The sequence below is a fragment of the Trichechus manatus genome, unplaced genomic scaffold (genome assembly GCF_000243295.1).
Source record: "Trichechus manatus latirostris isolate Lorelei unplaced genomic scaffold, TriManLat1.0 scaffold00015, whole genome shotgun sequence".
NCBI classification, from domain to species: domain Eukaryota; kingdom Metazoa; phylum Chordata; class Mammalia; order Sirenia; family Trichechidae; genus Trichechus; species Trichechus manatus.
In genome coordinates this window covers 7320634-7337133 of record NW_004443951.1, presented here as the reverse complement: position 1 = coordinate 7337133, position 16500 = coordinate 7320634, and the positions used below count along the sequence as shown (strand labels likewise).

Here is a 16500-nt window from a genome sequence, read left to right as displayed (position 1 = left end):
TTCATTATTGATAGGCTCTTTGTTGCTAGTCAGGGCTGTTTCAGCAACAGGATTGATGCCTGTGGTTATAGCTTTTTTCCAACTTTCATAATGAGAATCACATCTTCTTACTAGAAGAATGTCAGGGTTGAAACTTCAGTATGAAAAACTTTCTGTGGGCTGGAAATATTTTAAATTGAAGTTCCCCAAATCACAAAATCTGGAGCTTGATGACATGTAGAAAGCATCTATTCCTTCATCCCCTCCCTGTTGGCCACCTGAGATCCAGAGAGGGGATGCATTTTGGCCAAGGTCACAGAGCGTCTTCCACCTCATCCTCCTCTGGACAGCAGATGATGACATAAATAAGTGTGTGAGTGGGCAGTATTGACCTCTGTCTGACCACTGCAGCTCTTGTAATTAAACAGAAATGTTAACATAAATCAAATAGTCTTTCCACCAACATTATCACTAAGGGTGCATTCTGTCCAGGAAAGGTGGAAAGGCATTGCTCTCTGCCTGCAGAAGCCATAAAACCTGCAAATGTTAATAAATCATCACTTCTGCCAATTAAGAGAGGAAGCAAAGCTGTCTTTAATTAAGGCTTCATTCATCCTGTGAGCTCTCTCTAACTCATACGCTGGGGTACAAGGAAGCCCCTCCAGACTCAATTGCCTGCTGTGTTCTTCGAAAGTAGTAAACCAACTCTATGTAAAATGGGCCTGATTGGGAGTCAGGATATCTGGGTTCTGGTTTGAGACAGGCCACTGACCTTGGACAAGTTCCATCTTATCTCTGGGCTTCTGTTTCTTCTTCAGTAAAGTCATCCTTTTCATTCACTCATATTCATCAAACACTTTTTAAGCATCTACTATGTTTTCTGATCCCTGCTGCTAGGCACTGGGAACACAAAGATCATGAAGACTCAGTCCTTGCCCTCTGGTGGCTTGAGGTCCATGGGATCAATGCAATGGGATAAGACTTGTTCAATAACCAGGCCTGTGGGAGCTTAGAGAAGGGAATGGTCAATTCTGTTTTGGGGCTTGGGAAACGTTTTTCAGAAAAAGGTACATGGCCTGAGTTTTGAAGATGAGTTAGTGAGATGAAGAAGGGATGAGGAGGTTCTTCTGGACAGAGGGCAGTATGCATGAAGGTGTGAGGCAACATGAACCAGCAGGACATGTCTGGGAGAACTAGGCTTTGCACAGAGTGACTAGAGCAAGAGCTCTCAGAGGGGAAGGTGGGAGGTGAGGCAAGAGGGTGGAAAGGAAGGCAGAACAATGGACACCAGGCACCAGATCATAAAGAGCCTTACATGCCAAGCTGAAGAGTTTGAAGATCATCTGGAAAGTTGTGCACCTAGTCAGCTCTATAGCTATTTAATTTGGGTGGTAGAGTCAGGCAGTTCACCATTTACTGGCTGTGTGACTTTTTGCAAGTTAGTTGCCTCAACTGTGAAACAAGGGTAATAACACTATCTTTCAGAGATGATTCAATGTTCCTTTGATGACCCACAGGGCAGTGGAATTTTAGGCTATAACTCATGGCACTAAACCAAAAGAAGAGAGTTCAAGATACGAATGCATGAGTGAGTGTGAGGCTAGCTGGGATGCCCACACCAAAGAGAAATGCTGTTTAGATGATTCTCCTTCATCAATAACATCCAAGAAGAAACACAGAAACAAAACAGTAACTGTTATAACCACCATATGATATTCTGCAAAGCACATTCATCCCCACCATATCTTTGACGCTCACAAATGCCCTGCCAGGTAAGTAATTACTCTATTGTTTATGCACGGGAAACTGAGCATCAGAGAAGGAAAGTGAATTATCCAAGTTATACAGGAAGCAGGTGCCCAAACTGATACTAGGTCTCCTGATTCCTGATCAGTGAGCTGTTCAGAAGACCCCAGCAAGTGTGTACACCTCAGGTGACTGTGTACAAAACAGCCAAGGCTCACCAGCCAAATCCACAAAAGTCAAGCTAAATTCCTGTAATGAAGTCAAGGGTAGTCTGAAAATTCTTCCTGATAAATATACCTCTATTTCTTCTTGCTTCCATATCACTATCTTATGACTGCCAGCTTCCAAGCATTCTCCCCAGTCCCTCACCTGTAATTGCCCAGGTAGACTCCATCAGGGTTGAGCATTGGTGCAATCTTGAAGACCAGGTGTTCCCGTAGGACACGAGCAACTGGGTGCTGGCTTACAAGGAAGTCAATGATCCCTAGGGAAAGAGAAGCATCTATGTTAATCTCAAAGTGTTTTAAGAAGGAGGGAACACATTGTTCTCAGTTTGGCACACAGTATGAGCTCAATGGGTCATATCTCTCAATAGGAGATATTTTACAAATTACAGCTCTGTTTCCAAGAGACGGACAGTTCACGATATAATATTGAAGCTCACATGAAAGGGGGAGAGAAAATTTCCTGCTTGAGAGAACAGTGAGGGTGTCCAAGCAAAGATGTCATTTGAGCTGTGCCTTGGAAGGACCTCCAGGGTTTGACAGACAGAGGCAGGAGAGGCAGGATGATGCTGAACAATACATTTAGAAATGCTCTCTAATGGATGCACTTCTGGCTAAACACTGACATTGGATCTGATGATTACAGAGTCAGAGGCCTTAGAGATCTAAATCCTCACGATGCAGATGGGTATACCAAGAAGCAGAGAAGGGAGTTGGCCAAACTCACTTCAGGAGAAGATTTCTTTAATATCCCTCAACTCTGCTCCTTTCTTGCTTTGAGAATCCTCTGTTCCCAGACTCGGGGGCCTCCTGTCCTCCATGCGTCTCACTGGCATCAACACTACCCCACCTCCCAGTCACCAAAATTAGAAAAGTTGAATTCTCCCTGACTCTCCTCCCACTGCCAGACAGTCCCCAAGTCCCGTTGATCCCTCCTTCTGTGAATTTAGCAAATCTTCCCCTCGGCTCCCTCCCTCTGCCTTTCTTCTAATCTAGGCACCATCACATCTGGCCTGGATGACAGTGACCACCTCTCAAATGTGCCCTTGCCACCAGAGCCAGAGGATCTTTCTAAAGTGCAAACCTGACCCTGTAACTTCCTCCCTGATGTCCTCTTGGTGTCTCTCTATAGGACAGAGGGTGGGAGAACAAACAACTTTGAGCCCTTGCCTGCCTATCCCTTCTCCATGCTTCTCATTCTTCATCAGAGACCTGAAAAATTGAGCAAAATGGCACTCTGAAGTTCTATGAATTGATTATAATGCCAGAAAGTGATAGGAAAGTGCAAACTGCTCCCAAATTGCAGAAGGGGGATAGATCCTTTTCTGGCCAGAGAAATTAGGAAAGGCTGCAAGGATAAGGAAGCTCTTGAGCAGGGCCATGGAAGATTGGTACGTTTTGACAGGCAGATAGGAGGAAGGCAGCAGGGTAACCAAGAACAATCCATGTGCCCAGCGGCAGGCACTTAGCTCTTGGAATGATAAATCTCTCCATAGCATGCTCCAAAGTTACCGTGACCAGTGAGGGACATCTCAGACTTTTCATTAGGTCAGGGCTGAGGATCCATCAGCAACCGAAAGCCAGTTGGACATCATTTACTTCTCGGCAGACACGGCAGTGGACCAGATGCCCTAATTTATTTGTTGATCTTCATATTAAAGCTGCCGTTGGCCAGTACATAGGTAGGGTAATGATGCCAGGTGCCCTTGTTAGGGGCTAATAATTGCTTAATCTGTCCACTAATTGACCTCGGCTCCCGGGGCGGCCCTCCATCAAGGAGCCAGCCTGAGCTCAGGGCCTGGCCGTGCTGCCTCAGAGAATGGCTTCTGGTTCTGGAAATGGAGCAGCTCGTTGTGATCCATCCTCCTTCACAGATGAGCAGATTAACTGGACTGCCAATTAGGCAGCTAATAAAAGAATGAGAGAAAACAAAGCCAGACCAGAGGCTGCTGATGCCCAGAGCCCCCTCTCCCAGAGTGAGTTTTAGCCCTATCTCTTGGCTTGAAGTTAACATTTCAACAGGAATCATTCCCACTGATTAGGAAATTGAGAAGAGACTTTCCACTTTGGGAGTGGGCGTGGGATGAAGGTAAGCAGAGAGGAGTATGAGGAGAGGAGAAAGTAACAGTAGACAGGAAATGCCACCCTTGGCCATGGACCAAAAGCATTGCATGGACCAAGGAAACAGAAAGAGTGTGAGCTTATGTTCGAATACTGACTAGTTATTAGCTAAAAAGTTACTAACCGTCTCTGACCAGTTTTCTCATATTAATGCAGGAAGGAATAATAATACCTAATCTTGAAGTCTGCTGTGTGAGTGGATTAGATTGCCTGTATTTTAACTGCCTGGTATGACACCTGAAAATTGTGATGTGCATTAATAAATTCTCTTAGATCAGAGGTTAAAAGCAATGAGGGTAGTGAAAAACAGGACTGATTTTAGAACTAACTAGGAGTCCTGATCTGTGAATTTTACTAACTATGGGATTTGGGGACAAGGATACTCATTTGGGGAAAACAACAAACCAACAGTCAGAGAACCTGGTTAGTTTTGGCTCAGTTATTGGGTGACATTTAGAAAGCCTCTGGGCCTACTCTCATCTTTACAGTTAGGGGAAGAACTAAACAGTTTCCTAGGAGGTGTATAACTCCCCACTCCATCTATTCTATTCCTCTCCCCAAGAATAGAAGAATCCCCATCCGTCAATGTGGAGAATAATCTCCCTCTTGCTGGGAGACATGATCAACCACTGAGATCAGTTACTGTCCCTTCAGTAAACAAGTTTGCCAGGTCCTTTCCTCTGAGCTGATTTAATCAGGAAGGTGGAAGAAAGCAGAATGACAGGAAGGCTGAAGGCTAGAGAGGCTGGAGGAAAAGAAAAAGTGGTAGGGAATTTGAAATTAAAACTGGGTAGCAGAGCTCACTGCCCTGTGTTGACCTTGGCCTGGACAGGTGAATCTCACCAGGCAAATCACAATTGGACCTTACACTCATTGTTGTTATTTCTCTCAGAGTGTTTGGTTCAGGGCTGGGCACACAGCAGGTACTTAATAAATGGCCATCAATGGATTGGTCCCAGGAATTCATTCAACCTTGACAAATGTAAGGTTAGTTGAACTGATAATCACTCTTCCACAAACATTCATTGTCACTGTCGGCGGGCTAGGCCAATTGCTGGGCATTCCAAGATGAATAAAATGAATAAGACCTTCCTGCTTCAGAGGTGCACATGGTAAGAAATCAACTCCCCACTGCACCAACCGGCCAAAGCTCTGCTGTGGAAAGCACAGGAGCTGTGAGAACTCAGAGGGGGCTCCTATCCAGCCTGGGAGTCAGGAAAGGGTCCTGGAGGCCAGAGATTCAAAAGATGAGTAGAGTGAGCCAGATGAAAGGGGTGCCAGGGAGAAAGAGTTCCAGGCAGGGAAATACACAAAGGTTTGGAGGTGAGAAAGAAGCCTATTCGGTAACAGAAAGCTCTTTTATTCCAGAGAGCATAGCATAGTGGCTGAAAGTACACGCTCTGAAACTGGACTATTTGTGTGTCTTAGTTATCTAGTGCTGCCATAACAGAAATATCACAAGTGGATGGCTTTAACAAAGAGAAATTTATGCTCTCACAGTCTAGGAGGCTAGAAGTCCAAATTCAGGGTGCCAGCTCCAGGGGAAGGCTTTCTCTCTCTGTGGGCTCTGAGGGAAGGTCCTTGTCATCAATCTTCCCCTGGATTAGGAGATTCTCTGCACAGGGACCCCAGGTCCAAAGGATGCACAATACTCCTGGCTTTTGTTTTTTGGTGGTATGCCGTCCCCGTCTCTCTGCTCGCTTCTCTCTTTTATATCTCAAAAGAGATTGACTTAAGACACAACCTAGTCTTGCAGATTGAGTCCTACCTCAGTAACATAACTGCCTCTAGTCCTGCCTCATTAACATCACAGAGGTAGGATTTACAACTCATAGGAAAATCACATCAGATGACAAAATGGTGGACAATCACACAATACTGGGAATCATGGTCTAGCCAAGTAGACAAACATTTTTGGGGGACACATTTCAATCCATAGCCCTGGGTTTGACTCCTCGCTCTGCCATTCACTAGCTGTGTGACCTGAACCTCTCATTTCCTCGGTTCTCAGTTTTCTCATCAGTTAAAAGGAGGCGAGAAATAATAATTACCTTGTGGGTTATTGTAAGGATTTAAACAAGCTAATAAAAGGTTGGCGGTTCAAATCTACCAGCTGCTCCTTGGAAACCCTATAGGGCAATTCTGCTCTGTCCTATAGGGTCGCTATGAGTCGGAATCAACTTGATGGCACCTAACAACAACAATATAAGTAAAGTGTCTGGCACATATTAAGAAGGACATGCATTTTAATCATGGTCTTATTTGGTTTGGCCGTAGGTGTGGGGGATGAGAGCAGTGTTGAGAAATGAGCTGGAGAGTAAACAGGGATTTGCTAGAGGTGAACAGGGTCTAAATGAAGAATACAAAGGCCCCTGGAGAGCCGTTGGAAGGTTTTAAGCCAGGAAAGTACAGGATCAGATGTGGGCGTTGGAGAGCTCCCCCAGGGGCAGCATGGAAGTGACTTGGAGGGAAGTAATAATGGAGGGTAGGGTGTTCTGAGACATGGGGGTGGGGGAGCAGACATAGCAGAGAGCCAGCAAATAAATGCAAAGCGGCTTGCAGTCAGAAACCAGGGTCCAACATGGTGTGACCTATATGGACTGCACAGTGACCAAGGCCCAGAGAGTTATAGGGATGCAGCAGGGGACAAGAGAAAGCCATGTGGATGGGCAGTGATAACAACCCTCAAGAGCATCAGAACTCCTCACTGAAGTCACTGCAACCCGGAGAACAGGGGACTCCAAAATGACTGAAAGTCAGTGTCTGGCCTCTGGCAGAATGGGGCCGCAAAAAGGAAACTGAGTTCAGTTATAGAACAAGAAGGAAAGTTACCTCTCCTGCATTCCTGAGTTTTTGGGTTTGAGGCTACATCTGATATTCAGGTCTATCTTCCCTCCAGGAGGGCAGGGGCAGGTCTGCCTTGTTTGCCATCACAGTATATTCCTCATGCCTAGCTCAGTGCCCAGCACAAGGAAAGTGCTCAATAGATACGTGTGAAATAAATGATTAAAGGTGGGCCGCTGATAGGTACTGTACGTGCATTAGTTGACTAATAATGTATTAGTAGCTGACTTATAGTTCTATTGGCTCCATTTCACAGACAGAAAAACAAAGTGAAGGTGGCGATGTCACTTATCTCACAGCATACAAGGAGTCTAGGTGGGATTCAGACCCAGTTCTGCTGGCCTCAGAACTGTGTTTTTTCTATTAAGTCAAGAAGGGAAGAGCCAGGAGTCTATTCGCATATGATTTGTAGAACGATTTGCATATGCCAGCACAATTTTCTCCCTGGAGAATCATGTGAAAGGCTTACTGTTTCTGCACTCTGCTAAGAGGCAACACGCTGTAGTGTGGTGAACCCCGGCTTTGAAGCACAACAGTCCAGGGTCTCTGCTGGGCCCAGAGTGTGGTTCATATGACAACAGCTGTTTCAGGCCCTCCCCTTACTCTGGTACCAGGTACCTTCAAGGGAGTGGCTCCTGTCTGCTCTCAGTTAAGCCCAAGGGTCTCAAATTATGGAATCACAGGGTGTCTGTCCCTGAACAGCCTGAAGTTCACAGGGCCTAAATCCTTACCCTCTACTCCCAACTCTGCCCATTTCACAGATGAAGAGACGGAGGCCTAGGAAAGTGAAAGGCCCCATCACAGCCTTAAGTGGGTCTAATGTTACACTTATAATGTGAGGCTGTTTGGGCTAGAGAGAGACAAGAAGGAGAAAAGGTGAAGAACAGAAGTGGAAGGGAAGCAGGATGGGAGGAGGAGGTGGCAAAGGTCACCACTTTACTGATGGGAAATATTAGGTTGTGCTTGGTCCTGGTGGCTGGTGGTATTGATGGTTATGAGTACACGGTGTGTGTGTGTGTGTGTGTACGTGCAGGTGCGTGCATGCACATCTGTATGTTCTTTTCTCTCCCCCACTTACCTCCACAAAATAACCCTGAGGAGTGAACCTCCTGAGAAGAAGGCTGGGCTCTTTGTCTATACAATGTGGGCCCCAGGGGGCACTTTGGCATGTAGCAGCAGGGCTCAGTGGAGCAGCAGCAGGCTGGGAGGCAGGCCACCTAGGTTCCAGTCCCCAGTCCACCACTAACTTGCCAGGTGATGTTCAGAGACTCCCTTGATTTTTCTGAAAGGTGGGGTTAAGAGCTGCCTAGCAACTTTGTAGGATTACTGTGGAAGAACAAAGGAGAAGAGAGAATGGACACTGTCGGACTCCTACATGTGCCTGGTGCTTCACCCAACACTCACAAATGTTATCTCATTTAATCCCTACAGCAGCTCTTTGAGAGAAGACATTGCTGGCCCCATTTTGCAGATGAGGAAACAGAGGCTCTGAGAGTAGAGGACTTGCCTAAGATAGCCAGCTTGTAGGTGGAAGGAGTAGGGCTCAAACACAGGTCTGTCCACCTCCAAAGCCTCAGCTATTCCCACTGCCCAATGCCACCCTCCAGCGGGTGGTGTGCCTTGCCCACAGCAGTATTCCATAAATGTTGGTTGACTCAATTCAATCATGAAGAATCTGAAGAGGACAGTATGCTCTGCAGATGAACATTTTCAGTGTGAGATGTCCCAACAATTCCAGGAAGCTTTAATGAAAGAGCATTGACTTGACCAGGAGTCAGAGACTCAACTTCTAATCCTGGTCAAGCTTCTAACTTGCAATATAATCTTCCCAGTGTAACTGAGGAGGTTTCAGCTAAAGACTGTCTCAGGAAGGTGGCAAGGAAGAGTGAGCAGCACAGAAAGTATTGGAGTCACACACCTGGGTTTGGGTTCACAGTGAGGATTAGAGGAAACACATATAAAATGCCTAACAGAGGATCTGGCATCTGGAAAGTGCTCAAACAGTGCTGGTTCCTTCCCCTAATAAATAACAACAATAATTATCTAGTGCTTACTGTATTCCAGACAGTGGTCTAAATGTTTTATAGGTATTAACTCATTTATCTTCACAACAACCTTATGAGGTAAGACTTCTATGATTATTTCCATTTCAAGATAAAGAAACTGAGGCACAGAGAGTTTCTGTAACTTTCCCAAAATCACACTTAATTACTAGTGGAAGAGCTGGGATCCAAGCCCAAACAGTCTAGTTCCAGAGACTGTGCTCTCATACACTCTGCTATAGGAAACATGGGTGTTCCTTTGATTTCTCACAACGTAGCTGGAGAACAGAGACCATGAGTGGGGTTTTGGGCAGCAGAGGGCTGACTGAGGCCCACCACCAAGCAGAGCAATGAGGAAATCAAAGCCCTACCAGTCCTTACCACCCCCTTCCAGAATGCTGTGATGAGAGGACTTCACTCTACTCCCAGCAGCAGGTGCGTCAGCAGCTTATTGGTGAGAACTGTGGTCTCAGCCAGATGGGGACAGCCAGGCCCCACATGTCTGCTCCCTGCTCAAGGTCAGTGAGCTAGTTAATGGGGAAATGTTAACAGAACCGAAGGTATCTCAGCCATCCTCCTTCCAGGTCTCAGACTTACCTGCCATCCCCAGAACAAGGTCAGCTGGGGAGGGGGACCAGGCTGAGGGCTATGACTGTGGTGCTGTGATCTGGGCCTGTACTCAGATGGCTGAGGGACCCTTGAGCAGACTGTGTCTCAGTCCCCTTACTGGTAAAAAGGGGGCAATGATTCCTGTCCTAAGTTGCCTGGAGGAAGGATGAACTGTGCATCTAAAGGGACAATTGTAGAGGTAGGGAATGTGTTGGGAAGATGAGTCCCAGGGCCACATCTGCCATGAATTAGCTGGCTGACCTTGGGTAAGCTGCTTGACTTCCCTGAGCCTCAACATCCTCATCTGTAAAGTGAGGTGATTGCACATCCATTGTTGTGGGTGGTCAGTGTTTTGCGTTGTTCCAAGCACCAAGCTTGCCCTTGTAGCATTTTCCATCCTTGAGCATGGAAAGGCTCAGAAATCAGCTCCTCTCTGTTATTCACTAGCTGTGTCACCTTGAGGATCATCTTTTTGAATCTTAGCTTTAGCATCCTAGAGCTAACATAGCATTGGTTTATCACAACAGCCCCATGAGATGTGCAATATAATCCCCATTTTACAGATGTGGAAAATGATACTTGAAGACCCAGCTCTAGGCCTTAAATAGGTCATAGCTTAAAGAGGAAGAAATAAACATAAATCAAATATATAGCAAATAAAAGCAATAAAGATGACCACCAGATACTCTGATGGCCATCTTTACACCTACAATGCAGGCACAAAGCAGGGGGCTGGAGGAAGTGAGGCAGAGGAGGTCTACAGGAAATGGCACTTGAAATGAGTGTTGGGAGACGGGAGGCATTTTCCAGGTGTCAAGGAATGGGGGCAGGGCCTTGTAGGCAGAGGGAGCAGCAGATGCAAAGGCCTGGTGGTGGGGAGAAGAAAGCTGGCCCATTCAGGATTTGAGCTGTGTGGAGATAGGATGCATGAGGCTGAGCCAGAGAACCTGGAGAAAGGCAGATCCTGGAGGTCCATTAATAATGTCACGCCAAGGAGCTTGGAGTTTCTCTTTAAAAAGCAGTGGGCAGGCATTGAAAGGCTCTGTCAAGGAGTAAATAAAAAAGTAAATTGAAAGTCTATGGGATAGCACTGAGTCTATCAACTTAGCACCATCCAAAGATTCCTTTTTGGAAAAGCAGTGTCATCAGAGAGAGCACATGAGGTCCATTCAACTTCTCTGCCTCATTCCTGGTCTGTGGAGTGAGATGGTGACCCTGCCATCAGTCTCCTGCCCACAGAGGAGGTGGGCACGAGGGTTTGGGCTCCCAGAGATGAAAATATTGATGGTAAAGCTACTGTCTTTTACAAACAAGGAAAAGATGGTTGGGAGTGTTCACATCTAATCAGCTGGGAGACAGGTCTGCTGCCAATTTCAGTAACAGACAGATGGCTCCAAGAAAAGGGGTTGGTAAAACCAGGAGCGGCTTGGCAGAGGTTATTGCAAGGACAACGTTGGGGAGGAAAAAGGCTGGAAGCGAGAATGCCAGGCCAGGTAGTCAGCTATAGTGAATGGAGCCGAGGAGTTGGGACACCCCAGCCATGTCCCTGACAAACTGCTTGACTTTGGGCAAGTCACTTACTCTCCCTGAAACTCCATCTCCTCATCTGAAAAAAAAAAAAAAAAGAAAAAAGGAGGGAGGAAATTGTGCCTAATTACAGCATTTTAAGTATATGAACTGGGAAAATAAAACCTGTACTTATTTGCATAGTGCTTTACAGTTTGCAAAGCAGGTTACCTGCTTCATTCCTCAGATTCCCATGGGGAAGGGGGCAACATCTTTTGAGTTCCTGCTGTGTACAGGGCACAGGACTGGGTGTTTTATTTACATTTATCTCATGCCATCTTCCTAACAATCTTCCTAGACAGGTATTGTTATCCTAAGCTCACATTTGAGGAAGCAAAGTCACATTGCTAGGAAGTGGCAGAGTCAATATCTGAATCTGGGATTGTCTAATTCAAATCCCCTGATACTTCCACATGCTGCCTCCCTCAAGTTATTTAACCTCTATCGGTTTTTTTCATATCCTTTTGACCTCATGGTCATTTTGAGACTAAAATGGGATAAATTATTTAACTTCTCCAAACTTTGGTTTTCTCATATGTAAAAATGTAGTTAAAATTAATAATATTAGTAATGAAAACAAACTACATAAATTGAAATAAATACTTAAAATACATAAAGTGCTTAGAATACTGCTTAGAATAGCAAATACAATAAATCATGTATTTTTCATATAAACGTATCCACTAGATATGCAAAAAATGTAAAAGTCTGACAATACCTACTATTAGCAAAGAGATACCGGACATCAGGAACTCTTATACATTGCTGGTGGCAGTGTAAAGTTGTATGTTTTAGACAGAAATTAGAAAGTTAAAGATGTACACATGACCCAGCAACTACATTCCTAGGTTATACAGTCTAGAAAAAATTTGCAGATGTGCACAAGGAGACATGTGAATGTTTGTAGCAGCAACTTTTGTGTCATGGATTGAATTATGTCCCCCAAAATATCTTCCCCATGTGTCTGTCAGTTTATCGTACAGTGGGGGCTTGCGTGTTGCTGTGATGCTGGAAGCTATGCTACCAGTATTCAAACACCAGTGGGGTCACCCATGGGGGACAGGTTTCAGCTGAGCTTCCAGACTAAGACAGACTAGGAAGAAAGATGGGGCAGTCTACTTCTAAAAAGAATTAATATTATCCTCCTTTTTTTTTTTTTACATATTGATATCTGTTTCCCTATTTTCAATGTTTTGACTTTGATGTAATTTCGATTTCCGTATCTGAGTCAATATCTGGTTGCTCTATCCTGTGTTCTAGTCTTGCGCTGTTAGCTGGTGTTACTGATTATCTAACCATAGGACTCCCTTTAGTATTTCTTGTAATTTTGGTTTGGTTTTTGCAAATTCCCTGAACTTCTGTTTATCTGGAAATGCCCTAATTTTGCCATCATATTTGAGAGACAGTTTTGCTGGATATATAACTCTTGGCTGACAGTTATTTTCCTTCAAGGCTTTAAATATGTCATCCCATTGCCTTCTAGCCTGCATGGTTTCTGCTGAGTAGTCTGAGGTTATTCTAATTGACTCTCCTTTGTAGATGAGTTTTCTTTTATCCCTAGCCGCTCTTAAAATTCTCTCTTTATCTTTGGTTTTGGTAAGTTTGATTATAATATGTCTTGGTGACTTTCTTTTGGCATCTACCTTATGTGGGGTTCGATGAGCATCTTGGATAGATATCTTCTCTTCTTTCATGATATCAAGGAAGTTTTCTATCAACAAATCTTCAACAATTTTCTCTGTATTTTCTGTTATCCCCCCTGTTCTGGTACTCCAATCACTCGTAGGTTATTTCTCTTGATAGAGTCCCACATGACTCTTAGCGTTTCTTCATTCTTTTTAATTGTTTTATCTGATTTTTCCTCAAATGAGTTGGCATCAAGATCTTTATCTTAAATGTAACTAATTCTAACTTCTACTGCCTCAATTCTGCTCCTATGACTTTCTATTGAGTTGTCTAATTCGGAAATTATATTGTTAATCTTCTGGATTTCTGATTGCTGTCTCTCTAGGGATTCTTGCAGCCTATTAAATTTGGCATTATGTTCTTGAATAACTTTTTTAAGTTCCGCTACTACTGTGTCTGTATGTTGCCTGGCTGTTTCTGCGCTCTGTCGAATTTCCTTTCTTATTTCTAGAAGAGTTCTGTATATTAATCTTTTGTATTCTGTCTCTGGTAATTCCAAGAAGTTCTCTTCCTCTAGAGAATTTATTGATTCTTTATTTTGGGAGCTTGCTGAAGCCATCATGGACTGCCTCTTTATGTGACTGGATATTGACTGTTGTCTCTGAGCCATCAATAATTTATTATAATTTTATTTTGTGTTTGCTTAGTGAGACCTAGCTTCTTATTTTGTTTTGTTTTGACATGCCCAAATAGGCTGCTCGTGTGCACTAGTTTGATTTTTGACACCTTTTGATCTCTAATGTCCTGTCACCAGGTAGTTGGTTCTATAACTAAGTATGTGCACGCTGGAGTTTGTTAAAATTTCCTATATGGGATCAGCTCGGGTGTGCAGGCAGTCGATCTCCAAGTGTGTGATGCAGGCTCTCACCCCCGTCCTAGAGAGGCATGGGTGATTGGTGCAGGCACTGGACTCTGGCTGTGGTAGGGCATCACACGCTGAGCCAGGCAGGGGGCCAACGGCTGCCCCTGAGAGTCTGAAAGAAAAGCGTGTCCCTATTCTCCAGGGTGAATAGGTAGGTGAGTTTTGCAGCCGGGCTAAGAGCGCCCCACTATGTTGGCTGCAAAGACTCGAGGGCACCACTTTTTCTTGAACTCCTGAAGCAGGTGACTAGGCACTTTAGGAACTATCACCAGTCCTCAAGACCCTGCTGCAGATCAATAAAAGTGCCTCGTTGAGGGGCAGGGCTGTTTCGAGGATCACAAATCTGCCCGTTCACAGCTGAAGCAGTTGAAGTTAAACTTCAGATGTTTGCCCTGTTGTACTGTGGTAGTGAGGGCTAACGCTGTTGAGATGGGTCCCCACAAGTCTATACAGGGGTGTATGGCACTCGGAGTCTGCGGACCCCTGATTTCTACGGCCAGCAAAGGAGTTGTGCCGACTCTGTGTTCCTGGCCTAGGGGAGCCAGCAGCTTATTTGTTCCCTCTCTAAGGCCAGGAGAATGGGTCAGGGCACCTTTTGGGATCTATTTCCGCCCGGCCCGGTAGACTCCCGGTGCAGAGCAGGGAGGGAAGCGGTAAAAGGAAGAGAGGTTTTTCCCAAATCCAGTGCAGAGTGCACAGGTAGGAGGTAAAAGGGAGACAGGTTTTTCCCAAATGGGCTTTTTTTTTTTTTTAACTCGCCACGAAAGGGTGTGCGCATGTACTTATCCTAGCCTCTTGGGAGCTGCTCTTCACTGGTTCGGAGTGTCCAAGCAGAATCTCTGCTGCCGGGTCTCTCTGGATGTGGAAACTGCTTCTCGAGCGTGCGCACAGCACAGCTGTTTGCCTGCTTCACCGCAGCCTGGCGTGGCTGTGCCTCTGCTGTGTCGCCACGGCAGCTCTAGCGCTCCTCACCTCTTCCAAACGGTCTTCCTCTCCGGTATGACTCAGATGGATTTCTTAACCTTGCCTTGTTCAGGGCTGCCAGATGTTCAGATAGAATCAAATCACTTGTTTTTCCAGGTCTTTGTTGTAAGAGGGATATAGGAAGCGTCTAACTAGTCTGCCATGTTGACCACGCCTCTACTTCTAAAAAGAATTAGCCAGTGAAAACCTTATGAATAGCAGCAGAACATTGTCTGATATGGTGCCAGAAGATGAATTCCTCAGATTGGAAGACACTCAAATTACAACTGGGGAAGAGCTGTCGACCTTAATGACGTGAATGGAGTCAAGCTTTTGGGACCTTCATCTGCTGATATGGCATGACCCCAAATGAGGAGAAACAGCTGCAAACATCCATTAATAATCTGAATGTGGAATGTATTAAGTATGAATCTAGGAAAATTGCACATTGTCAAAAATGAAATGGAACACATAAACATTGATATCCTAGGCATTAGTGAGCTGAAATGGACTGGTATTGGCCATTTCGAACTGGACAATCATATGGTCTACTATGCTGGGAACGACAATTTGAAGAGGAATGGCATCGCATTCATCGTCAAAAAGAACGTTTCAAGATCTATCCTGAAGTACAACGCTGGCAGTGATAGGATAATATCCATACGCCTACAAGGAAGACCAGTTAATATGACTATTATTCAAATTTACGCACCAACCACTAAGGCCAAAGATAAAGAAATTGAAGATTTTTACCAACTTCTGCAGTCTGAAATTGATCAAACATACAAACAGTATGCATTGATAATTACTGGTGACTGGAATGTGAAAGTTGGCAACAAAGAAGAAGGATCAGTAGTTGGAAAATATGGCCTTGGTTATAGAAACAATGCAGGAGATCACATGAAAGAATTTTGCAAGACCAATGACTTCTTCATTACAAATACCTTTTTTCAATAACATAAATGGTGACTATACACATGGACCTCATCAGATGGAAGACACAGGAATCAAATAGACTACATCTGTGGAAAGAGATGATAGAAAAACTCAATATCATCAGTCAGAACAAGGCCAGGAGCCAACTATGGAACAGACCATCAATTGCTCATATGCAAGTTCAAGTTGAAGTTAAAGAAAATTAGAACAGGCCTAAGAGAGGCAAAGTGCGACCTTGAGTATATCCCACCTGAATTTAGAGACCAATGCAAGAATAGATTTGATGCATTGAACACTGATGACCAAAGACCAGACGAGTTGTGGAATGACATCAAGGACATCACACATGAAGAAAGCAAGAGGTCATTAAAAGGACAAGAAAGAAAGGACCAAAATGGATGTCACAGGAGACTCTGAAACTTACTCTTGAACGTCAAGTAGCTAAAGCAAAAGGAAGAAATGATGAAGTGAAAGAAAGGAACAGAAGATTTCTAAGTATTATAATGACATGTGCAAAGACCTGGAGTTAGAAAACCAAAAGGGAAGAATATGTTCAGCATTTCTTGAGCTGAAAGGACTTAAGAAAAAATTCAAGCCTCGAGTGGCAATATTGAAGGATTCTACGGGAAAAATATCAAATGACACAGGAAGCATCAAAAGAAGATGGAAGGAATACACTGAGTCACTGTACCAAAAAGAACTGGTCAATGTTCAACCATTTCAGGAAGTAGCATATGATCAGGAACGAATGGTACTGAAGGAAGAGTTCCAAGCTGCACTGAAGGCATTAGCGAAAAACAAGGCTCTAGGAACTGAGGGAATACCAACTGAGATGTTTCAACAAACTAATGCAGTGCTGGAAGTTCTCACTCATCTATGTCAAGAAATTTGAAAGACAGCTGCCTGGCCAACCAACTAGAAG

The 16500-nt window shown here is 44.5% G+C and overlaps 1 protein-coding gene across 2 annotated transcripts in view; it reads right to left on the bottom strand.

Annotated features, from left to right (window-relative positions):
• The window catches only part of AGBL4 (AGBL carboxypeptidase 4), a 1625978-nt gene that overhangs the window by 137021 nt on the left and 1472457 nt on the right, over positions 1-16500 (bottom strand). For both annotated transcript variants that reach the window (XM_012554276.2, XM_023727093.1), the window contains exon 8: positions 2095-2209. In XM_012554276.2, the coding sequence (XP_012409730.1) occupies positions 2095-2209 (115 nt within the window). The remainder of the gene's footprint in view (positions 1-2094; positions 2210-16500) is intronic.